At 24.7% G+C, this 26,626-nt stretch overlaps 2 protein-coding genes and 1 long non-coding RNA gene across 4 annotated transcripts in view; 2 read left to right on the forward strand and 1 right to left on the reverse strand.

Annotated features, from left to right (window-relative positions):
* Positions 1–11,224, forward strand: part of LOC126903288 (uncharacterized) — a 44,337-nt gene extending 33,113 nt beyond the window's left edge. The window contains exon 2 of the long non-coding RNA XR_007703453.1: positions 9,770–11,224. This is a non-coding gene — a long non-coding RNA (uncharacterized LOC126903288). The remainder of the gene's footprint in view (positions 1–9,769) is intronic.
* Positions 2,456–13,972, reverse strand: LOC126903253 (paraplegin). The gene is made up of 12 exons (XM_050681347.1): positions 13,862–13,972; positions 13,619–13,800; positions 12,981–13,181; positions 7,569–7,706; positions 6,799–7,032; positions 6,137–6,453; positions 5,765–5,981; positions 3,786–3,945; positions 3,207–3,517; positions 3,008–3,127; positions 2,755–2,940; positions 2,456–2,695 (listed from the first exon to the last, which is right to left on the reverse strand). The coding sequence occupies exons 2-12, from the start codon at positions 13,772–13,774 to the stop codon at positions 2,546–2,548; spliced, it is 2,190 nt and encodes a 729-aa protein (XP_050537304.1). The 5' UTR covers positions 13,775–13,800; positions 13,862–13,972; the 3' UTR covers positions 2,456–2,545.
* A 1,281-nt stretch (positions 13,973–15,253) lies between these two features.
* LOC126903263 (tetraspanin-33-like) lies at positions 15,254–25,978 on the forward strand. Of its 2 annotated transcripts, XM_050681362.1 has the most exons (7): positions 15,365–15,736; positions 15,811–16,014; positions 21,300–21,473; positions 24,614–24,745; positions 24,854–24,901; positions 25,355–25,471; positions 25,532–25,978. In XM_050681362.1, the coding sequence occupies exons 1-7, from the start codon at positions 15,641–15,643 to the stop codon at positions 25,601–25,603; spliced, it is 843 nt and encodes a 280-aa protein (XP_050537319.1). In that variant the 5' UTR covers positions 15,365–15,640; the 3' UTR covers positions 25,604–25,978. The 2 variants fall into 2 exon arrangements, with proteins under 2 accessions (XP_050537318.1, XP_050537319.1); XM_050681361.1 differs by lacking the exons at positions 21,300–21,473; positions 24,614–24,745; positions 24,854–24,901; positions 25,355–25,471; positions 25,532–25,978 and adding an exon at positions 18,657–19,623 and having other exon boundaries at positions 15,254–15,736.
* Positions 25,979–26,626: the final 648 nt, after the last annotated feature.

A 26,626-nucleotide genomic window follows, 5' to 3' on the forward strand; every position in this document is an offset into this window, starting at 1 on the left:
GGTAATTATCTAAGGTATCTATAAAAAAAAAAATTATATTGATTCGGTAATTTTTAAAAAAGTTATGGCAATTTTAAGTAAAATAAATTGAAAAAATATCGAAAATTAGCGATTTTTAAATTTGTAATTTTTTGGGGGATTTCCCCCGTTTACGGGGAACGAGGGAATTTTTTTCAATTTTTGAGGGTAATGTCTTCGACTAGATACGATTTGTGATCTTTTGACATATTGTTCATCAAAATCGGTCCAGCGAGAGCTGAGATTGAGCGTTCACAGACACAAAAAAAAAAATAAAAAAAAAAAAAAAAAAAAACATCATAGTAAAATTAATACCTTCTCAGCTTCGCATCGAAGCTAAAAAAAATTAATAGATTCTCATCGAAGCATTTTATTATGATAGAGAATGTTAATCATTGTCAGATATTTTTTTAGTTTTTCAGTACTATGATGCATACCACTATACTGATTTTTTTTATAGTAATATTACAGTAACTTACAATAATAAAGTATTGAAGGGGAGAAAAAATATATACAATTTTTTCTTTTTATTAAAAAACAATTATATTATATTTTAATAATGTGCGATTTCAATTAGCCAAAGCTTCATGTATTTAATAACACTATAAAATTCAATTTTTATGTCCTATTTCAAACATAATCACAAATTATAAAATATGAACATTGAAATTATTTAATTAATTTTTATTGAAATTAATTTCTTAATTTTAAACACACTTTTTTAATTAAAATTTTAAAAAGCTACTTGATCTGCTGGTTCGTTATTAATATCTCGATTAAGATAAAGTATGTCGAATGAAAAAGGGTTTATTAAAAAATATTATTTCTCATAAAAAAATTGTGTGGATCCATAAACTTTTCAATAAGTTATAGCATTATAAAGTTAAATATAATATAAATAATAAAATCGAGAATTTTCACACGAAAATAGCATTCGGTAGCCATTTTCGCCGTGAAGACAAGTCCAGAGGTCAAATTTTTTTTTTTCAAATTAAAGTATATTACATTAGCTTTAATTTAAGATATATATAAAAGTGTCAGACCTTCCGGAACATTTTCAAAAGTTATGTTGAAAAAGTAAATTTTTTGTGAAAAAGTTGTCATTTTAAATCCCCCCCTGTGGGCAGAAAAAAGGTCAGATTTACAAAAAAAATATACCAAATGATAGGTAAAGATATCAAACATCTATAAAAAAAAAAATTATATTGATATGTTCATTTTTGAAAAAGTTACGGCAGTTTTTAGTAAAAAAAATTTCGAAAAATTATTTTACAAAAATCGTAATTTTTTATTAACTTTGATGTCAACTTTCACCACGAAGACAAGTCCAGAGGTCAAATTTTTTTTTTTCAAATTAAAGTATATTACATTAGCTTTAATTTAAGATATATATAAAAGTGTCAGACCTTCCGGAACATTTTCAAAAGTTAAGTTGAAAAAGTTCTACTTTCTATATGCATTTTTTATATTTGAAGCCCCCCCATATATAGGGAAATAGTCTGATTTAAAAAAAAAGTATATCCAATGAAAGATGTATATAAATACTACTTCTCATGAAAAAATTGTATTGATCCATACATTTTTTAAAAAGTTATAGCACTTTAAAGTAAAAAATGTAAATTATAAAATCGAAAATTTTCACACAAAAATAGCATTCGGTAGCCGTTTTCACCATGAAGACAAGTCCAGAGGTCAAATTTTTTTTTTTCAAATTAAAGTACATTACATTAGCTTTAATTTAAGATATATATAAAAGTGTCAGACCTTCCGGAACATTTTCAAAAGTTAAGTTGAAAAAGTTAATTTTTTGTGAAAAAGTTGTCATTTTAAATCCCCCCCTGTGGGCAGATAAAAGGTCAAATTTACAAAAAAAATATACCAAATGATAGGTAAAGACATCAAGCATCTATATAAAAAAAAATTATATTGATATGTTCATTTTTGAAAAAGTTACGGCAGTTTTTAGTAAAAAAAATTGAAAAAATTTCGAAAATTAGCGATTTTTAAATTTGTAATTTTTTTGGAGGTTTCCCCCATTTACGGGGAACGAGGGAAATTTTTTCAATTTTGAAGGGTAATGTCTTCGACTAGATACGATTTGTGATCTTTTGACGTATCGTTGAAAGAAATCCGTTCGGTGAGAGCTGAGAAAAAGTGGTAACAGACACAAAAAAAAAAAAAAAAAATAAACACATCTTAGTAAAACCAATACCTTCTCAGCTTCGCGTCGAAGCTAAAATAGATGTAATTAGGAAGAAAGACACATAAGTTTGTGTTAAACAATTTTTTTTTTACTTAAATTCTAATTTAAGTTGATGTAAAAACCTACTGGAGTGTGGTTTTGCCTAATATATATTCTATTTTCATGGAAAAATTATTTGTTAGTCGGTGAATAAAGCTAATTAAAATTTTATATTTAAAATAAAGTTGAACTAAGTTTAAATTGTAAAATTGCTTAGAATTTTATTAGGTCAAAATAAATAAATAACAAAATTTTGTTGGTAACTAAACATTTATTTATGCTAAATTAGTTAGATGGCTCTCCATTATTCATATTAGCAGAAGCATTAAACTCGTATGATTCAACAATACGTTTTTCACCATTTGGTGGAGGACCAATCAATTTTACCATATCTTCATAATTAATTGATTCTTTTAATAACAATTCTTTAGCAATCTGAAATTAAATTAATAAACTGAATTTAGATAATACAATTACAATTAATGTTTTTCTACCAATTCCAGTTTATCATAATTTTTTTTAAGTAAATTTTCCGTTTTAAAATAAGCATCTGCTATTAAATGGGAAACTTCTGTATCCATGAGTGCTGCTAATTTATTGCTATATGGTCTAGGACTATCCTTAGACATTTCTGGAAATGATAACAATCCAACCATATTATTCATACCATATTGACGAATCTGATCATTACACAAATTGAATTATTATAAATGATGCAAATTTATAATGTATAATTTTACAAATTACTTGAGCATTTGCAATTTTTGTAACTTTTTCCAAATCATTTTGTGCACCAGTTGTTATACTATTAAACACTATAGATTCAGCAACTCTACCACCAAGTCCCAAACACATTTTTTCAAATAACTAATGAAAAATAAAATATAAATATAATTTATAATTGGATTAAATTTTGATATAAAATCATTTCTTCAATAATGCTTACTGCTTGTTTTGATAATAAATAACGCTCAGTAGGAGTATATTGTGCAAATCCTAAGGCAGCGTTAGTTCTTGGTACAATAGTAACTTTTAATAGAGCATCAGTTGTTGGTAACATCCAACCAACAAGTGCATGGCCTGCTTCATGGTAAGCAACTATTTCTTTCTCATTAGGAGAAATAGCATGAGATCTTTTTTCAGCTCCTCCAACAACCCTTTCTACAGCATAATCTAAATTGGCTTCTACAACAAATTTTTGTTTATTCCTAGCTGCATGAAGTGCTGCTTCATTACAAACGTTAGCTATGTCAGCTCCTAAAATATATTTGATCAATTATATATTTCTAAACCATCTTAAACATAATTTTTTTTAACTTAAAATTTGTGATTTTATATAGCTCTCAGGAATTGTTATAAGAATTTATTTTATTATTAAGTACCAAATATTTAAGTAGATTTACACATTGTATAGCACAGTATAATGTGAAAAATCTTTTGACTGGCGGCGTTTTAAAGAATTTAGAGAAATTATTGGTGGAGATGCAGCCTAATTAGTCATTAAAATTCATATTATTTAACTTACCGCTAAAACCAGGGGTCAAATGAGCCATTTTCTGTGAATATAAACTCGGATTCTTATCCAATTTAATTTTAAGGTGTTGCTCAAATATTTCTTTACGTTCTTCTAATGTAGGAAGATCTATGAGAATATGTCGATCAAAACGGCCTGGTCTTAGAAGAGCCTAAATTAAAATATAAATTATTTATATTTGCCTATATGTCTAAAAAATTTATTCCAACTAATGACTGATACATAATTAAACCTGTAATGCATGTACATTTTTGATTCATTAATAAAAAATTAACATTAAAAAATATTGATAAATTAAAAGTACTCATATTGTTTTCAAAATATATTAATTAAAATATCCAGTGTATTAATAAGATAAATATTAGCTTCAATGAATAGATATGAAAGTGTTGATTTTACTCATAATTTTTCTTGTGTGTGGCACAATAAACACGAATACTCCACTTCTAATAGACTAATTTTACTCGTCAAAATATCACAAGATATATATCATTTATGCTATTAGCTTCATAATAAGCGTTCCCTTCAATCTCCATAATAAAAATAAATGTCACAAAAAATTATAATAGTTATATAATAGTTAAAATTTTGACTGGTCATAAATCTGAATGTGTTGAAGCTTTCGTGGATTGTCGTATTGCATGAAATATTTACGGATGTATCCACGTTTTCAGTTATGAGCTGACATTTCGGACTTGTTGCAAGTTGGATATACAATAAAAAACATAAACAAGACACTTAGGAAAGTGGAAAAAAAAATACAACTTTTAACAATGATGATGAAAACAAAGAAGATGACAAGAAAGAAACACGAATACTGCTGTACATACAAGGAATTACCAACCTCATTTCAAGAATCGAAAACATAGAAAATGAATGGACTATTAGCAAAACTTGGTTATTTATTATACACCAGACAAAAGAAAACCAACATACACCAAATAAATAACTTGACGTGTGAAAAACTACAATTAACATAACAAAAAATTGCCAGTGTAGAAAAGGAAGAGCTAAATGTCAAGAATGCTATAAACAACAAACTGATATCAGTCAATAATAACATGACTAAAATAACATTGATGTTATCGGTATTGGTATATATTTTGTGAAAATGTGACCCTTTACCTACCCACAGGGAGGATTTCATAATGGTAATGTTTTTACTAAAAATTAACTTTTTTAGCTTAAGTTTTGAAAATGTTCCGGAAATACTGACATTTTTATATATATCTTAAATCAAAAGCTTATGTAATATACTTTAATTAGAAAAAAAAATGTTGAACTCTGGATTGTCTTCATGCTGAAAATAGCTACCGTATTTAAAAAGTTGCTATTTTTTTGTGTTAAAATACTTAATTTTATATTTTATTCAAAATGCGTTTAATTTTTATTACATTTTGATTGAATAACTGCAATTAGATTTTTTCTAATTAAAAATGATCCTGTAAAACTATATTAATGTTAGCATTAAAAATATTATTAATTTATGACTAAAAAATATTAAACTCAAAAAGCCACAAAAAAAATTACTTAACACATACATTATGTGTATGTTTTTAGTGTTGATAATGGTAACATTGTTTCCAAAATACTTATCCGCGATTTTTTTAGTAATTTTTTTGTGGCTTTTTGAGTTTAATATTTCTTAGTTTTAAATAAATTTTATTTTTAATATAGTTTTAATTTTAAATAATATTAGACACAAGTGATCAATTTTTATTATTTAAAAATAATCCGTGCAAAATTTCAAAACAAAAAATCATGTTTAACCTATTTTATAAAATATATTATATCAAATTAGATTTGATAAGACATGTTCAACTACAAAGTTGAATATTTTACTTTGTTATTTATTAATTTTTGAACTCTATTTGCGTGTGTTACTACCATTCTATAATATTCCAATTTTTTTAGTAACATTTTACTGTATAGATTTAAGTTATATAATAATAGTACAAAAATTAAATTACCTTATCAAGTATATCGGCTCTATTTGTTGAAGCCAACATTAAAACACCTTCTTTTGACCCAATACCATCCATTTCTACTAGAAGTTGATTTAAAGTTTGTTCACCTTCATCTCCTCCACCAGAAGGTCCTCTGGTAGATCTTTTACGACCAATAGCATCAATTTCATCAATATAGATTATGCAAGGAGATCTTTTTCTACCTTCTTTAAACAAGTCACTGAAATTTTATACAATTTATAATATGGTAAAGTTAATATTTATTAATAATAATTATATATAACAATTATTATAAATTAGATGAAATGATTAATTAATATGAATATTATTTTAAATTAAAATATATATTAGAGCATAATGTAAAAAAATGATTACCGGACTCTAGCAGCTCCCAGACCTCCAATCATTTCAATGAATTCAGAACCATTCATAGAAAGAAATGGAACATTCGACTCAGTTGCTACAGCTTTGGCTAGCATTGTTTTACCACAACCAGGAGGTCCTAATAATAGAGCTCCTTTTGGTACTTTAGCACCTAAATTTTTGTAGTGTTCTGGTCGTTTTAAGTAATCTACAAACTCCATAACTTCTTGTTTTGCTTCTTTGAGACCAGCAACATCTTTAAACCGAACTCCTTTTCCTTGACCTATCAATGGATCAACTAAAGTATATTTTGCTCTTTTTATTTGGCTCTAGAAAAAAAAAACTTATATAATTTTTATAATAAAATATTCTAACACAATTAATTTATTTGATTTATATTAAAAAATATCAACTCCTTGTGTTTTGTTATTAAAAAAAAACAATTTTTAATTGTTTGCATTTTTAGTGAAATATTTAGTGAAATTTTATTTTTTTTTCACTATGAATTATAATTACAATAAATGTAAATTATTTGTGATTTTATGTGTTTAAGTTAATTAAATGTTATTAATATTTATAATTTACATTAACAGTATTAACAAAAATAACTATAATTTTTTTTCACAACAAAATATACAATAAATACTTCAGTACATAAAATACTAAATACTTACAAACATATCAAAATTTATTGGAGATTTTGCTCCTTTAGATCTACTAAAATATGCTATTGCGAGCAGAGTAGTTAAAACTATGAATAAAAATATTTCTGGAGCATTTAATGATCGATCATAAATTACAGGTACACCATGTCCTGCTTTAATACCTAATTTATTTTCAGCTTCTCTTAACTTTAGTTCAAACCGTTCTAAATCGGCTATATTCATATGATATGTTCTTTGATCAGTCTAGAATAAGCAAACAAACAATATTAAACAAAATATAAAATATTTTCACAATATACAAACATTAGTTATAAGATTGTATAAGAAGGATTATTGTGTAACTCTTGCTTATACCTTAAAATAATATTAACAAAAAAGTTTTATTCATAATAAGTTATTGCCTTGTTAAAATTTCATTTTGTTTATATTTATTTAATTGTATAATTGTATTTTGTTTTAATCTTGTTATTAATTATGGTTGGTTATTAAACATGAACAACTAGTTCAGCATATTTATTATTTAGTTTATGAACAAATCAATATTTTATAAAAAATAAAAAGTAATTAATATCTTAATAAATTCTTTTATTATTATTAAAATGCTTTTTCTACTCTTAACCTATATAATAATAATTTAGTCCAAACACAAATTCTTATACCTAAACTTAATAATATCTCCTCAATAATAGGTATAATAAATTGATTGATAACAATAATTATACAATTTTTTCAATTTATAAATGAAAATAAAAATAAAATATAAAATTAAGTACATGTACCTTTCTTCCTTTGATAATAGCTCCATCATATAACCTAATTGTAACAATATCTAAATCGGGATGGGCAATTATTTCCTCTACTTCACCTTTTGATAACATTAAGTGAACGAATTCATTCCACGATATATACCGCATATCCTGAAATTTATAATTTTTTTTTCCTGTTATATATTAGTATTACAACCCAACTGTACAGATTAGTCACATAATAAATTAGATATCCACTTATTCTCTATACATTAAACTCAATACATTACAAAACTTGTACAAATATACTGACTTTTAAAAGTATTTTACCATATGCTATCAATTTCTTCATCAGACTTATTAAACCTTCACCTTTCAAAAAGACTAACAGTACCCAGTAGTAACTAAGACCCTTTGTATCTATGACTTCCATTTTTTTTTACTTTTTTACCTGTTACCCCTTATTGATCTAGAGAAGGCTTTTGATAAAGTGGATTAGAAAATCTTATTCAAGATATTAAGAGAAAAAGGAATTGATTGGAAAGATAGATGGCTTATATTCAATTTATAAAAAGAACAGAAATAAATGTAAATGAATCGGTAAAAGAAACAGCAATAAGGAGATGAATGAGACAAGAATACCCCTTGTTGCCCTATTTATTTAATCTTTCATTGAAATGAGCATAGATATAATGAAAACGAAGACCAATGGAGTGAAAATAAATGGTCAACATATACATTGTATTTGCTTTGCAGATGACATTGTTATCTTAGCATAGTGTGAACATGACATGAATAATATGCTCAAAATTCTATCAATTGCACTTGATAAATTTAAAATGAAAATAAATTCCATGAAAACCAAAATAATGCTTATAAGTAAAATGCACACCGATCTAAATTTTAGTATACAAATAAACAATACACAATTACAACAGGTCTGAGAATTTTGTTACCTTAGAAGTATCATAGCTTCCAATAACAAATCAACACCAGATATCACAAGGAAAATAGCATTGGCAAAGCGTATTCCAAAACAAGAATCAGCTTCTCACCAATAAAAATCTGAGTATTGGCATATGTAAAAGATTCGATAAAACATTTGTCTGAAGTGTGCTTTCATATAGAAGTGAAACATGGACAATTGACAAGAAAATCAGAAGCAAACTAGAAACATTAGAGTTATGGATATGGAGAAAAATGACTAAGACAAAATGGATAGACAAGAAAAGAAATGAACAAGTGCAAGAAGAAGTACGAGAAGAAAGATAGCTAATGAAGGTGATTGAATCAAGAAAAATATAGTTAATCGGACACATCATCCGATACAATGACTTTATAATCAACATCTTCAAAGGAAAAATAACTGGGAAGAAACCAATAGCATGCCCAATTTATATTTTGAAAATATTCTCGAACTCATGAACTGTGCGTCTTTTGTTTCACTGAAGAATTTGGCATCGAACAGAGAAGAGTGGCTTCAATGACAAGACAAGACGTTGTCTTTAATAGATGATGATAACCTCTTATTACTTCTTCTTTACCTTTTTTAAATCAAAACTTGTTAAGCTACTCTATTTTGAAATTCTTTTTTTTAGCACTCATTTGTGTACTCATGTTATATAGTGTTCAGTAAGGAAAAAAATTTATATTGTTCACATTGTTTAAAACAATTGACCTGATTCCTTACTTTTGAATACTTAAAAAAACAATTTAGACTGTAAAACCTCATTGTAATTTTTCTTTGCTATGCCTCAAGTCTATAGTTGATAACACTGTTGTTCAATTTATTACTATTTATAGACTTTCTAACAATCATATATACCATATATACAGAGTGGAACAGTCTTACAGACAAAACTTAATAACTTTTGTTATAATTTTTAAATTTTTGTTAGGTGTAGTAACATGAAAAAAAATTTTACAAACTTAATCAGAAGTATAGTGGAAGTAGAATATCAAATGTTGAATTTTAAGTATCAGAAATATTTAAAAAAAAAATAGTGGAGACATTGCATAGTAGGGTCCAGTATAGATTTAATCTGACAGTGATTAAAATCACTATCATAAGAAACGCTTCGATGCAAATCTGTAGATAGTGTTTAATTTTAAAAAATTGATGGATAATTGCAAAAGCAACATCAACTTCTATTAAAATAAAATACAAAACCCATAATTATCATACAAAAATAGTATATTTTTCAATATGGTAGCCATTTGCGTATAGAAGATAGATCGTCGGGACAAATTTTTTTTTTTCATTTTGTAGTACATAAAATAAGCTTTAATTTTATATATGTTTAAAGGACGCAGTATTTCCGGAACATTTTCAAAAATTAAGTTGAAAAAGTTATTTTTTGTAAAAAAGTTACTATTTTAAATCCTCCCAGTGAGCAGAATAAGTGTTAGATTTTCAAAAAAAATTATATCAAATGAAAGGGAAATATCTAAGGTTTCAATACAAAAAAATATTATTTTTATTTGTTCATTTTTGAAAAAGTTATGGCAGTTTTAAGTACAAAAAACATCCCGATAAAATGTAATTTTTATCGCAAACATTACATTTTTTTTTAAATTTTCGACAGCCATTTGCACATAGAAGATAAGATGTCGGGACAAATTTTTTTTTTTCATTTGATAGTATATAACATAACCTTTGATTTGATATATGTTTAAAGGACGCAGTATTTCCGGAACATTTTCAAAAGTTCAGTTGAAAAAGATCTATGTTTTTTACAATATTTTAAGTTTTGAACGCCCCCTATATAAGGGGAAATTGTCCAATTTTAATAAAAAGTATGTCAAATGAAAGATGTACTTATAATGTATTTAGAAAAAAAAAATTTGTGCTGATATATACATTTTTCAAAAAGTTATAGCATTTTTAAGTTGAAAATTTAAAATCGAAAATCGAAAATTTTAACACAAAAATAGTGTTTTTTTAACTACGGCAGCCGTTTAAATGTAGAAAAAAAAGTGTCGGGACAAATTTTTTTTTTTCATTTTGTAGTACATAAAATAAGCTTTAATTTGATATATGTTTAAAGGACGCAGTCTTTCCGGAACATTTTCAAAAATTAAGTTGAAAAAATTAATTTTTGTAAAAAAGTTGCCATTTTAAATCCCCCCCAATGAGCAGGTTAAGTGATAGATTTTCAAAAAAATAATATCAAATGAAAGGTAAATATCTAAGGTTTTAGTATAAAAAAAAATTATGTTGATTTGTTGATTTTTCAAAAAGTTATGGAAGTTTTAAGAAAAAAAAGTGAAAAAATTTCGAAAATTAGCGATTTTTAAATTTGTAATTTTTTTGGATATTTCCCCCATTTGCGGGGAACGAGGGAATTTTTTTCAATTTTTAAGGGTAATGTCTTCAACTAGATACGATTTGTGATCTTTTGACGTATTTTTGAAAGAAATCGGTCCAGTGAGAGCTGAGAAAAAGTGGCAACAGACATAAAAAAAAAAAAAAAAAAACACATCATAGTAAAATTAATACCTTCTCCGCTTCGCATCGAAGCTAAAAAAGTTACAAAATTTTTCTTCAGTGAATTAAATTTGAACTTAAATTTGATGTGTCCAAAAGTGTTTTACAAGCCACTGTGCCATGGGTTATATCATATATTACTAAAATATCAAATTTATTAGAGTTATAATTTAGTTTAATTCTTTTGAAAAAAAAAATCAAATGATCACTCTTTTTTCTTGAGATCTTTGCAGGAAAAATAGTATAATTCTTATATAAACCACTGAGCTTATATGAGCCGAATGGGAATACCAGCAAAATTAGTCAGAATGATAAGAGCATGTACATATGAGTCCAAAAGTAAAGTAAATTTTGGAAGAGAGGTATCAGATGAGTTCCCAGTAACAACCGAACTTAGACAGGGAGATGCCTTATCATCAGCTTTGTTTAATATCGCATTAGAATCAGTTATGCGAAAGATACTAATCCAAGCCAAAGGAATAAAAATGAACAACAATAATGAATTAACCGTAATAGCTTTCACTGACGATATAGTCCTTATTGTCGAAACAGATAATGAACTGAGAAATAAAACTAGCATCCTACTAAGTGAAAGTAAAAAGATTGGTTTGAAGATAAATGAGTCAAAAATAATGTATATGATACTTTCGAGACAAAATCACTATACTAATTATTTAAAATTTGATGAATACAAATTTTAAATGAATACAAAAAAGGGTACAGAGCTTCAAGTTCCTAGGTACAGAGATCAATAAAAATCTTAATAGCCACGAAGAAGATAAAAAACGACTTTTGGCAACAAATCTATGTTACTATAGTCTAATGCCACTATTCAAATCAAGATTACTATCTATAAAGTCTAAAATAACGTTATACAAAGTCATAGCCAAACCAATTGCTCTATATGCAAGTGGAATAGGGACTACGACAACATCGGACGAAGGAAAGTTAGGAGTGTTTGAAAGAAAGATATTAAGAATAATCTTTGGTCCAATAAGAAACAATGAAGAATTGGATAATCTCTGTAAGGAACCTACCATTATTGGATCTCTGAAGAGCACGAGGATAAGTTGGGTGGGACATGTATGGAGATCAGAAGGAATGATTAGATCAATAAATAGATAGAAACCTGACATTAAGAGACCTCAAGGACGCTCTAGATAAAGATGGGTGGATAGAGTACAAGAAGATTTAAAACTTCTGAACGTAAGGAATGTAGAAGAATGTGCAATGATACAAAGGGGTGGATACAATATGTTGTTACGGTGATATTTTGTTGTAAGAACTACTAACTACAACTTGTTAAAATTAGATAAGACAATTTTTTAGTTAAAATCTCAGTGATGTTTGTATACTGGTAGTATTCATTTATAATGTTACCCTATATAAAGCTTGTAAAATTGAAAAATAGGATAAAAAAGTACAAATAATTTAATATGCAAATGAGAATTAAGCTAATGTTACCTCAAAATAAAGAAACAATTTGTCTTTCTGTGGCATCTACTTTGTGAGAACTTGTACAAATAAGGCTTATTTAGGACGTTATTGGCAATTCCAATTCAAAAAAATATCAATGAATAGATTAATATAAATTCTAAGTAATAGGAAATTCACTTCTATTGTTGTTTTATGATACACACATTTTATTTTTTAAAACTATTTTAGCATTCTTAGACTATGTAAAAAGCATATTTTGTATGATTAATCATTTATAAAAATAAACATTTATTATTTTTTTTAATACTTTTCTTATGAAAAATTCTGATGGGTCAATAATAATGTAAGGACAAGTACTAATGGGATGAGTATACTTGTTAATTAAAAGCTTGTAATACAATAAGTTCTTGATTTAAAGTGATTATCAACCTACCAAAATTTATCAATTTATAATCGAGTAAATATTAAATAACATAACTTATTCTTATTTAACAATATTTTAATTAGAATAAAAATTTCACCTCTGGATTTGAAGAGTTTGGTAATAAAAGGCTGGCAAAATATAACATTATGTATCCTGTAAGAAAACCCATCATTATTTTCATCATCATTGGATTTGTAGGATCCATAGGTTTTTTCCCATCTTTTTCATTTTTATTTCCATGAATATACCTTTGTAATACTTTTTTGTTAAAATAGATGTTTTCTTTTTTTAAATAATGCTAAAAATACAATAAAACAAACATTGAAAATATTTTATTTTGCTAGTATACATTAATTTCAGTGGTAGATTTAGTTTGCTTATAATGGTTTTATAACTAGTATATATTTTTGAAAACTTAAGTTTGTATTATCTTTTTCAAATGTTATTTTTCTTATAATAAAAAATTTCTTTAGCAAAATGTAAGCTCCTTTGGTAAATTACAATCAATGTACTAATTTATAAAAAAAAAATTTTTTACCTTATAATACTGTTAATTGTTTAAAAATTTTAATAGTTCTTACATAAATAACTGAGTTTTTAACTTTTATATAATTATTTAAAAATTATATTGCGAGTCAAAAATGACTATGGTTAAAAAAATAAGGGCCCTGGATTGTTTATTTAATTAAAAAATAAAGATTGAATAATATAAAAGAAAAAAAATGTTAAGTAAACCTTTTTAAATAAGATTTTTGATGTATTTGGTTCAAAAATATTTGATAGTCTGTTAGACCAAATAATATTAGTAGGTGAGTATTTGAGATGTAAAAATTTTGGTTTGATTAATCTCGTGCTTGATCTTGAAATCACATTTATTAAACTTAGACCCATGATATTGAACTTTTCTTCATTCTTCTCTAATTAATATAAGTACAACAAAATAAATTTCAAGAAATAAAAATGATTAAATAATATTACACATAAATTATGAAATCAAGATGTAATTTTTTTTAATTTGCATAAGAACTTTTCATGAAACTAAACAAAATTTTCGATTTATTAATCAATACAAATAAAAATTTTCATTTATCCTATGAATAATATAATCTGGGATGGACACAAGGCCTTATCAGGCAATCTAGTTTTGATATATATTTCTCATAGAAGGGAAAATTTTGAAGTAATGGCGCCTTTTGCTATTTTACATATATTTTCTCGGTCCCTACTCAGTTTTTAAAGTTTTATATTCTAAAACATGTTTTTCACTCGAGCTCATGATTAATTTTCTTTTGAATGAAAAATTACAAATAGGGTTATATAAAATACGCCTAGCGTAGTGGATAGAAACTGATCATTATAATGATAAGTCACAAAGGTTATCAATTCATCAGACTTGGTACAAATCACGATTAGTGTTATTATTATCACTTTTTTTAATGCTTTACAAGGCCATAAATTTTGCCCTCCCCAAAGGAGGTTTCTTAACCTATTTACTAATTTAAAAACTATATCAGTTTATATGGTAATGTTTACTGCTATAATAGCTGTGGCTGGCTTAATAAATTTTAAAACGTTCATGACAGTTTTAGTTGACATAACTAAAAAAATTAGTTCCTCATAACATATTTTGCTCGTGACATGATTATTAAGTTGACATTCAAACTTATCAAAAGTATAAAGACCTCAAAGAATTGGAAAACAAAAAATAATTTGTAAAACCATAGAAGTATATGAAAAATTTAAAGACAAAGTCATAAGTATAAAAAATCAAATTCAAAATATAAAAAATCTTAAACATTTAAAAGTTACTTTGAAAAAGTTAGATGCACTCATTGCATTTATTAGTGTTGCATTCAATAAAAATCCAACTATCCTATTAAAAAGCTAATAACAAAAAATAACTAGTAACTAAAAAATTATTAAACCAAATTCATTCTTTTTAACTAAAAATAAAAGACTTCAAAAAAACGGATGAAAATTTAACCCAACCAAAACCCGATGAAACTTGATTTTCATCAAACTAAATGTCAGATGTTAGAACAAAAATTTGTTCTAGCTCAAATTTAAATAATATATAAAAAATTTAATGAATCTCACCAAAGATTATCAAAACTAGAATTTAATTAATTTTAGTATCTCTATCAATTATAATAAAAAATTTAATCTTAATTAACTAGGTTAAAAATTATTTCAATATAAACATTAATAAAAAAAAATACTAATAAATTATTAATGTTTATTAGTGATTACCAAGTCGAAATATTTTACATGAGAAATAACCAGCGATATATTTCTGAGTGATTTAGTCATACGACCGCCAGGAGCGTTAATATGCAGAGAGTTTATATGTTATTTTGATAGGAAACTTTGCTACTGTATAATCAAGCTTCGTAAACATTCTATCTATAATTGTGATACATATATATTTTTAGGAAGAACAGTATTGTTATTATTATTAATATTACAATTATACAAAGAAGACAAATATCTAAATTTGTTTTTAAAACTGCTATACCACTAATTATTAATTGTATGAGTAACAATTTGAAGATTACTTTATTGATTGCTATTATTTTGTGTACATTATTTTAAAACCTTTTTGTTCATAATATATTACTAAAAGTAATATTATTCAAAGTAGTTTATACTTGGTGAAATTTTTCTAATAAATATCTACTTATGTGTGTTAATTTAATATCCGTTAGTTATTGTTAGTCAAGTTAAAATTGGATATTAATAATAATTAATTCGTGTGACATGCCTGTTGCAATGCATAGAAGACGTGTTAGTAACTTTACATATGTTAGTCCTTGTGTAAAATATATGATATTTTTACTTAATTTTCTATTCTGGGTAAGTAATTATTTTATGCAATCAAAATATTCTGTATATGCTTTTAATAATTTTCAACATTTATTACTATTTAGTTATTTGGTGGATTATTAGTGGCTGCTGGTACATTTGCATTTTATGAAAAATGGAACACTATGGGATCAATTAAACTTAACACTTTTTCGGATGTAATTCTCAATATATCATTAGTTTTAATTATTGCTGGGCAGATTATATTTATTGTGAGCTTTGCTGGTTGTATTGGAGCCCTCCGTGAAAATACTACTCTACTTAAATTTGTAAGTATAAATATATAATTAAAAATAAAATTTTTAATTAGTTAATTATTATATATAATTATAACTTTTATTAATTGAAATAACTACTATTTTGTTAGTAGACTAGTTTTCTTATAATCATAAACAGTCAAAAGTAGTAAAAATGTTACTATGAAAAAAATATTGTACACTGAATAAAACATCCTGTTAGTAAATGTGGTAAAACAATGAGTTCATAAAAATTTATTGACTATCTTTAACTTAGAAAAAGATTCTTAAAAATTGTGATGTTTATGAACATACATATAAATAACTAGTTATCAAAAGTTAGATTCTATAGAAAATATTACTAAAAGTAAAGTGATATTTATTTAAGAAAAAAAATATTGGACATTTTTATTATGGTCGCTCAATGAATTTAGGATTATTATTAGGGGTTTGTACTTCTTGAAAGTAAGTACATATTAAAGTATTACAAATATAGATGCATCTTTAATATGAAAACATAGGAAGTAATGATACAAAAAAAGTTTTAAGTCACAAAAATTAAATTTTTCAGAACAATAATAAACTGTCTATTACATGTTGACTTGTGAAAAACATCTTATTCTTTTCCATGTTATTTATTTGTTATACATATATTTTATTTTATTTTTTTATTAGGTTACTATAATTTGTATTTACTTTGTTTTCCCTGAAATAATTAATTTTTTTGTTCTAAGTAGCCTTCTCATTTCAATGTCTCATATCTCAACATATGTGTTTTAAGTAAGACAATTAAATCTACATTGTTTTATAATTACTTAGTTGAATGATAATAATGTTAATATTGTTAAAAATACTCTGACTCTTGAAGTAGTAAGAAAGGGTAAAACAGTAACAAATTGTCCCTAATTAAATGAAACGTACATGCATACAATGAATTTAATTGTATTAACCGTTAGAAGTTTTAATACTTTAACAACATGTAATAATTGAGTAGGCTAGAGTCAAAATTCTAAAATAATATGCATTATTCTTTCTCGCCTTAATCTCGACTACTTGGGGTCGGCCTCCCTTATCCTAAACTTCAACTTGACACAATCTCCTACATAATTTACACTCACATCAGATGTCTTCATATCACATTCAATAACATCTCTCCATCTCTTCCTCTACCTCTTCTTCCTTCAACATTCATTCTTACAACTGTTCTTACGGCTTCCGATTATTCTCTTCTCATAACATGACCAAACCATCTAAGTCTATTTTCTCTCATCTTATCCACAATTCATCATTCATTATCCTATCTTTTTTAGCCACTCCACTCATCCATCTAAGCATTCTCATCTCTGCTAACTCATTCTCTACTCTACTTTCTTATCAACTGCCCAACACTCTGACAACCATACATCATAGCTGGTCTCACTACAGTCTTTTAGAATTTACCTTTCAGCCTCATTGGAATTCTTTTATCGCATAAGACACCAGACACTTCTCTCCACTTCAACCACCCGCACTTAATCCTGTGTCTTATATTCTCATCAATACCACCGCTCTTTTGCACAACTGATCCTAAATACTTGAAACTTTCCACCTCTCCAATCATGTCCTTGCTTATTGTCACTGATCTCCTTATTTCACCTACCTCGTGTTCTCCTTTATCAATCTCGTACTCTATATACTCTATCTTACTCCTACTTATTCTTAAACCATTTTCTTATGAGCTGATCTCCATACTTTTAACCTTTGATTAATTTCCTCCTATTAACACTATATCGTCAGTAAACAACATACACCACTGTACCTCTCCTTGTATTTCTTAAAGCAGAATCCTGATGCACTCCTACTCTTACCCTAAAACCTTCAGTTACTCTTCCCACACTTTTTACCCTGGTACAAGTGCCATTATACATATCCTCTATTATACTTTAACAACACATATTAATTGAGTTGGCTAGAATGAAAATTCTGAATTATTAAGCATGAAAGTTATTTTTATATTGTAGAAGTATCCTATGTTAAAAAACCCTTTTTACAACAATTTTGTATTTTTATAGAAATTTTTTTAGTTAGTTTTGATTCTAACCTACTCAATCAGGTAGTATTAAACTTCTAAATTATTTCCAGAGAAAATTAATTATACAATTAACATATATGTGAAAAATGTTGTCATCTTCTAGTTTAAACTGAATATTATTTAAATGAAAACTATAATTAGCTATCATTTATATATTATTTATAACTCATTCTTCTACTTGAAGGTTTTAGTTTAAATTTGGCAAAATGATAAAGTTGTTAAAGTAATTTGTATTAGTAGTACAATTATATTTATAAAAGTATCACCTTGGTGTTCATTGTTATTAAGTGTTTAACTTAAATGTATTAAGTCTAGACAGTTTATTACTTTTTTAAATAATTTTTTAACTATATCTGTAATAACTTAATAAAACTATTTAAATGATGTTTTACTTTTTAACTATTAGAAATAAAGTAAGTTGATTCAATATTATTCTGTGATATTATCAATTAATTACTTTAATTATCAATTAACAATAAATGACTATTATATATCTCACATTCTTTATAAATAACTTTAAGTATTTTTTTTTTGCTTTTATTAATTTAAAGTATTAGTTATTTATGGATGTTAAAACACAATGCATTTACTTATTTTCTTTCAGTTTTCATTCAAGTATTTAATTGACTATTTTTCAAAAAAATATAATGACAAAAATATTAATGCACTAAATTTGCAAAACATAAATAAATCTTACATTGAAAAAAATAAAAATGAAAGTGTTTTTCAACAACTTGATATCTATGATGAAATTCTTAACTTACAACATTTAAGAAATTATTACACAACCAATTCTAGACCATTAGAGTTTAAACAAATTAAGTTTTACAATGATTGTATTGCTATAAATAGAGATCAAATTTTGAATTTGATGTATAGCACAATTAATCAGAGTAATAATAGTGCTTGGAGATTGTATAGGCAAACTAGGATATCAGCTAGTTCTAAAGCTCATCAAATAAAAACAAGACGAGCCAGGAATGAAGATTTAGCATTAAGATTCATTAAAGATAAAAAAATGATTGGCAAAGGATTAAAGTATGTAAATTATGGAATAGAAATGGAAGATTTTGCTCTTAAAAAGTATTCACTTATAAATAATGTACAAGTTATTAAATGTGGTTTAGTTATACATCAGAAACAGCCCTGGATTTGTGCTAGTCCTGATGGTATTGTTATTCAAAATGGTAAAGTTGAGAAACTATTAGAAATAAAATGTCCTTATAATTGTAAAGATAGTTTGTTATTTGATGAAAAAAAACAAATAAATATTCCATATTTACATTATGATAAAGAAAATAGTATCATTTCTTTAAAGAAAAATCATTGTTACTATACTCAATGTCAAATTCAATTATATTGTACTGGATTAGAATTGTGTGATTTATTTATTTGTACCAAACGTGATTGTATAACTGTCACTATTATAAGAGATGAATTGTTTCTTGAAAAACTTATCAAAAAAATTGAACTTTTTTATTTTAACTATTTTCTTCCAAAATTAACTTGTGTAAATACATAACGTGAACAAATTGTTTAATGATTTAGATGCCTCATTTTAAACTTATTTATGATAAATTTTAGTGTGATTTTAAAAAACTCTAAAATATGTTTTTAATTTTAATATTAATAAATGATATATTAAGAAATATTTGTTTTTTTTCTACTCTAATTCTTCAACTAAAGACATTACTAAACAATAAATTTACTGAATTAAACAACTAATACCTAGAATTTTAAGTTTTAGTACCTTGCTCTGAGATTTGCCAGCTAACTAGATGACACATTAGAATATATTCAGTGGTTTAGTAATAATAAATTTGAATACTATTATAATACAATAGTATATCTGTATGTAGCAATATTTTGTTTAGTTTTTATATACCTTATTTAGGACCAAAATAATTTTTTTAAAACTTATTTTAATCTTGCAGATAAGCTTCTATACAGTGATTATCTTCATGTGGTATTGTATACAGGGTGATTGATTTATTATTCACCACTAAATATTTCTTTAATAAAATAATAATTTTGAAAAAAAATGACTGATTTTGTTTTGTTTTATTTATTTCTTGACTTAAAAGTAGTAAAAAATTTTTAGGTCTACCTTTTATCTCTTATAAGGATACCTATGTTTTCTTTAAATGGTAACATACATATTTAACTAACTTATAAAATAGAAAAAAAGGTTAATTAAGAAAATGACTGGTCAATAATAATTTTTTAACCAATATTTCAGGAGTTGTTAACAACTATAAGTATTGACTGGATGTGAGATGCGGGTTATATTATTTTGCATTTCTCTGCTACACTATGTCTTTCATCCAGGTAGAAAAATATTTATAACTCTTGATTTATTGGTTCAAAAGTTGTTATTGAATGGTTATTTTTTATGTTCTATTTTATAAATTATATAAGTATATATATTTTTCTTTTAAAAAATATATTTAGTTACCTTATAAGGGATAGACCTAAAAATATTTCACTGCTTAAATAAAATAAATAATTAAACCTATAAAATGTAAGACTATGAGTCTATATAGTCTATAAGGTTGAAACCCAGAATTAACAAAAATTCCTAATATTATAGTAGTTCTTTAGTAAACATCAAAAATAAAAACTAGTTAAACAAAGTCAAAAAAAAATTGTTTAGTTACTATTTTAGGAGAAATTTAGTAATCAACAATAAATCAATCACCCTGCACTTAAATTGTTGCATCTAAATGTTTGTAAGAAAATTTTAACTTACTAAATATGTAAAAACATATTAGAATTTCAGAAAAATCGTCTTGATTAAACAAATAGTGTGCTTTTTAAAAATAAAATTCAGGGCTTGACTGTTTATTATTTATTTATTTATTTTATCAGTCAATTAAATATTGACTGATTAATTTTTGTAACAAAAATTTCTATAACTTTTATTTAACCTTGAATTTGTATTAATAAGAAGTTGGTGACTTTTATAAAATTAAATAACACTACTGGACAAACTATTTAAGAACAATATGTAAAACATTTACCTTAAAATTATTATATGTAATATAATGCAATTGTATTATTTTACGTTTCAGTTTTATGTTCTTGTACATAATATAATTTTATAGTTTTATATAATTTAAATAATATGTTTTTTCATCATTCATAAAAATACATATTTTTTATTGTACGATTTTATTGGCTCCAAATCTAAACTATAGTTTTTATGATATTACTTAAAACTTAAAAATAATATTTTATAATTTTTCAGTATTCATTATGCTTACTCATATTCTTTTTATTTGAAATGGGTATAGCAATTCTCGGTTTTGTTTTTCCCCATAATATGCAAGCTACGTTAGAAGAATCATTTACTGACAAAATAATTCATACTTATCGAGATGATCCAGATTTACAAAACTTGATTGATTTTGCTCAAAAAGAAGTAAGGCTTTCTTTTAAAATTAACTTTAAGTTAAAATACTATTAACAATCATATCTAATGAAGTAGAGATTTAAAGAACCTTTATTTTTGAAATAAACTATAATCAAACCAAACTTTTCCTTAAAATCGACATCAGACCAAACATAAATATTTAATTAGCTTATGAAATAAAAAATAATGTAATTAAAAAAATTACTGGTTGATGACATATTTTGGACTAGTATTTAAGGAGTTATTAACAATTAAAAATATTGACTAATGTGAGGTGTGGATTATGTTATTTTTATCATAATAAATTTCTCTGCTGCACTACTTCTTTCATCCAAGTAGAAAAATATGTATAATTCCTGAATTACTGGTTCTAAAGTTGTTATTGAACAGTTAATTTTTTATTTTCTATTGTATGCTCAATTTAAGTATGTATATTTTCATTTAAATACCGGTAGCATAGTGGGGTCATGGGACAGTGTAGATGTGGCATAGTTAGGACAAGTACAGATGATTTCTGCAAGTGATTAAAATTCCTATTATAAGAAAGGGTTCAATGCAAAACTGTAAATTGTGTTTAATTTTAAAAAATTAGTGAATTATTCCAAAAACAACATCAACTTCTATTACTTTATTTCACTATTTTTTTGGTCCTGTAAAGTTAATTTTATGAAAGTTAATAAAAATAAATATTAATAATAATAATTAATAAAAATAGGTTGAACTTTTTACTATAACTTTTTGTAACTTGCAAATTTGAAATTGACATCATTTAATAGAAAATTTTATGAGAGTTAAAAAAATGGTATTATTAAGATTAATATGCTGTCAGGAAATTGTATATTTACTATTTATGCTAAATTTATGAGAAAACCTGAATATTTTATTGAAATAAATATTTTTTCTGCATTTTTATCGTAATAAATAATTTTAATAGAAATCATTTCTATGTAACTCTTGGTATTTAAAAAGATCCTACAATTAAAATATTTAGATGAAACCAAAAATTATTTTTTTTTTTTTTAGAATTGATTTAAACAGTAAAATTAGATATGTAATTAAAAAATTGAAAGTAATAAAGTAAATATATTTTAACTTTGTAGTTGCAACCTGCTATCCTATCAAACCTGATTCGAAAATAAAAAACATTAGTAATTTAGATTTTAATTGTCTATATGGAGAATGTGAGCTAAGTAACTTTTTAATTAGAAATTTTTTCAATTTTTAAGGGTATTATCTTCAACTAGATACAAATTTTAATAATTTCACGTATCTTTGAAAGAATGTTGTCAAGTATAAGCTAAAAAAAAAGGAACAGGCACAAGAAAAAATATCATGTAATAAAATAATTTTAATATGAATAAGAAATTACTTTTCATGAGAGTAGACTACAGTAATAAAAATCAAACAAATTTTGAATAAAATAAAAAATTGAGTATTTTAACACAAAAAAATAGCAACTTTTTAAATACGGTAGCTATTTTCAGCATGAAGACAATCCAGAGTTCAACATTTTTTTTCAAATTAAAGTATATTACATAAGCTTTAATTTAAGATCTATATAAAAGTGTCAGTATTTCTGGAATATTTTCAAAAATTAAGCTGAAAAAGTTAATTTTTAGTAAAAACAGTACCATTTTGAAACCCTCCCTGTGGGTAGGTAAAGGGTCAGATTTTCAAAAAAATATACCAAATAATAGGTAAATACCTAAGGTATCTATAAAAAAATTTTGTTTTATTCATTCATTTTTCAAAAAGTTATAGCAGTTTTATTTAAAAAAAATTTGTCCCGACAACTTATCTTCTACATAAAAATGACTACTTAAGTTAAAAATATTATTTTTATGTTAAAATTTTCGATTTTATGTTTTAAACCTTAAATTGCCATGAATTTTTGAAAAATGTATGGATCAACACGAATTTTTGTTTCTAAATACTTTATATACTCTTACATTTTGTCTGACATACTTTTTTTGTTAATCGAACAATTTCCCCTTATACAGTGGATACTTTGAAACATACTTATTAAAAGTAAAACTTTTTCAACTTAACTTTTGAAAATTTAAATACTGCGTCTTTTAAATATATGTTAAATTAAAACTTATGTTACTTACTATAATTAAAAAAAATATTTGTTTCAACAACCTAATTTTTTTGGAGATTTTCCTTATTTACAAGGAATGAGGGAAAATTTTCAATTTTTAAGACAATGTCTTCAACTAAATACAATTTGTGATATTTTGACATATCATTGAAAGAAATAGGTCCGGTGAGAACTAAGAAAAAGTCGTGACAGACATAAAAAAAAACACATCATAGTAACATTAATATCTTCTCAGCTTCACATCAAAACTAAAAGTTTAAAAAAATACACATATTTAAAATTGTAATTTTTGGGTTATTTCCTCTATTTACAGGGAATGAGGAAATTTTTTTTCAATTTTGAGGGTAATGTGTGACTAGAAACGACTTGTGATCTTTTGATATTATGTTCATCAAAATCGGTCCAGTGAAAGCTGAGAGTAATTGGTAACAGACACAAAACATCATAGTAAAATTAATACCTTCTCAGTTTTGCATCGAAGCTAAAAAGGGATTTTTCAAAGCTAATTTTATGTTGGTTTTCGGTAAAATTACAAAAGTTGAAATTTTTACTATAGAAAGTCAACATTTGTAGCAATTTCTTATATAGTGCTTCAATGTGACTAAAATAGATTTTTAACAGATATAAATGTAACTAACAAAAGTCAAAAAATTTGTTTTATAAGAAATTGACTAGATAGTGTAAAAATGAATCACTCAGTACACTTCACATAAAAAAAAAAATTGAGATTCTTGATCCCTTCTTTATGTATATGGATGTTGAAGAAAAAGTATGATTTTTATAAAAAAAATTCTAAAATTCAAAAAATATATATATCTATTGTTTTACAATAATTTTTCTATGAAGGTTATTATACAAATTAGTACCTACTTCATATTTATTTAAAGAGAGAGTGATTGAGGGATCAATGTCCCTTAATCACACATTACTTACACTGAAGTATTTTATGATAAATATTTTAATAACTATTAAATTTCAATTTATACTGATTACCCTGGTCTATTCATCACTATCTTTCCTTAAATAAATTTTTTTTTTTATTTTTTAGTTTCAATGTTGTGGACTAAGTTCAGAAGGCTATATAGATTGGTCAAAAAATGAATATTTCAATTGTACCTCTCCCAGTGTTGAGAAATGTGGTGTACCTTATTCATGTTGTATCAATGCTACTGATATTTCGGTATTTTTTTTTTCTTAAATAAAACATTTATTGTAGTGAACTATTAAAAGTTATGATTTGTGCATTAAATGTACTTATTTTTAAATAAATTATTTATTTAATGTTTAGAAAGGACTTGTGAATGTTATGTGTGGTTATGGAGCTCAAGATAGTTCTGTAAGTTATTATATATTCTATATTTACAATTGTATGATTCATGAATTAAATTTATTTAATTATTTGATAAATAAAAATAAATCTTATTTTTCCTATATATACTTTTTATTCTTAGATTAAAATGTTTCAAGCAATTTTGCCAAGAATATATTTATTGAGTTTTGATTAATACAATTATGAATTTTTGTAATATCAAATTATAAAAATTCACTAAATTAATAAAAAATAAATAATTAAACCCATAAAATATAAAACTATAAGTCTATAGTCTATAAGGTCTAAAACTGAATTAACTACTATACCCAATATTATAATAATTCTCTAGTAAACATTAAAACCCATTACCAATTAATGGTAATAGATTTATTGGTTATATATCAAATATTCTAAAATATTTGAAATAAATTCAGGTTCATGGCCATGCTATAAGTACATTTATTTTATTGATATCAGGTTGCTGAAGCTAGTAAAAGAGTTTGGACAAGTGGTTGTATTGAAGTTATTCGCATATGGGCTGAAAGAAATTTATATACCATTGCTGGTGTAGCTTTAGGAGTAGCATTATCACAAGTACAATTAATTGTTTTTATTTATATTTGTTTAAATCATAATTTTTCATTTCTTTTTTAGCTTCTTATAATAAATTTAGCAAAAACATTAGAAGGTCAGATTGATTTACAAAAATCCAGGTGGTATTCATGAAAAATAGTTGAAGATTAAACAAATTTTAATTAATCTTTGTTATTATGAACACAATAAGTTATACTTACTTGAATACAGAAAATTTTTTTTGAAGTATTATAAATATATGCTGTCTAGTAATTATATTGTGTTACTTAAAATTAATTATATTTACTTAATTTTAAAATCACAACATTCCTTTGAAAAAAGTTGTATTTATAAATGTATGTATTATACTTAAAAATATTTTTTGTGATTTGGTTATTTCTAAAATAACTTACTTTAGTAATTAAAAAATAATTTGATTTTTATTTCATAATACTTATATGTGACTGTGTAAATTTAAACTGTAATTTATACTTTAATATTAATAAAAAATTATACATGTTCCTTTTATTCTTAATAGTTTTCTCGAGTAATAATATTCATTCATACAAATGATTACATTTTAAGAATTTGTCTTATGATTTTAAGGTTTGATATCGTTTTTTTGATACATATAAAAAAATTTGTTTGTAAAATCTTATATGTGTAGTTTATTTCAAACATTTTTTAATAACAAGATATCATATTTAAAAAGACAGCCTGGATAGTTAATTATTTAAATATAACTATAATTCTGAACCCTACATGTGTTCTTTCAGTGGGATCCAATATTCACTTTTTATTGTACTTTTCAGGAATAAATATAATTCCATAATACATATGACTTAATTAATAAACAAAATATTTAAAATTTTTCCTATGTTTATATGTTTTAATTATACATGATTCATTTTTCTTTTTATATTTTTCATATTAGGTATTTAGAATTTTGTTCTATAAAATAAACAAGTAACACTTGTAGGAATACTGTCGATCTGACAATTTTGAAGCTATACAGGAAACAATAAAAGCAGATTTTTTTAAAACATTTGTACTCTTTAAATAATGTAATATATACAAAAAAATTTTACTTTTTTATTACTTTGATGTTGATACAAAATATATCTGAAGACATTTTTTTTTTATCATAACTTGTATTATATTTGTTTTAATTTAAGG

The sequence above is a fragment of the Daktulosphaira vitifoliae genome, unplaced genomic scaffold, assembly GCF_025091365.1.
Source record: "Daktulosphaira vitifoliae isolate Bord-2020 unplaced genomic scaffold, ASM2509136v1 Scaffold_3, whole genome shotgun sequence".
Taxonomy (NCBI): Eukaryota; Metazoa; Arthropoda; class Insecta; order Hemiptera; family Phylloxeridae; genus Daktulosphaira; species Daktulosphaira vitifoliae.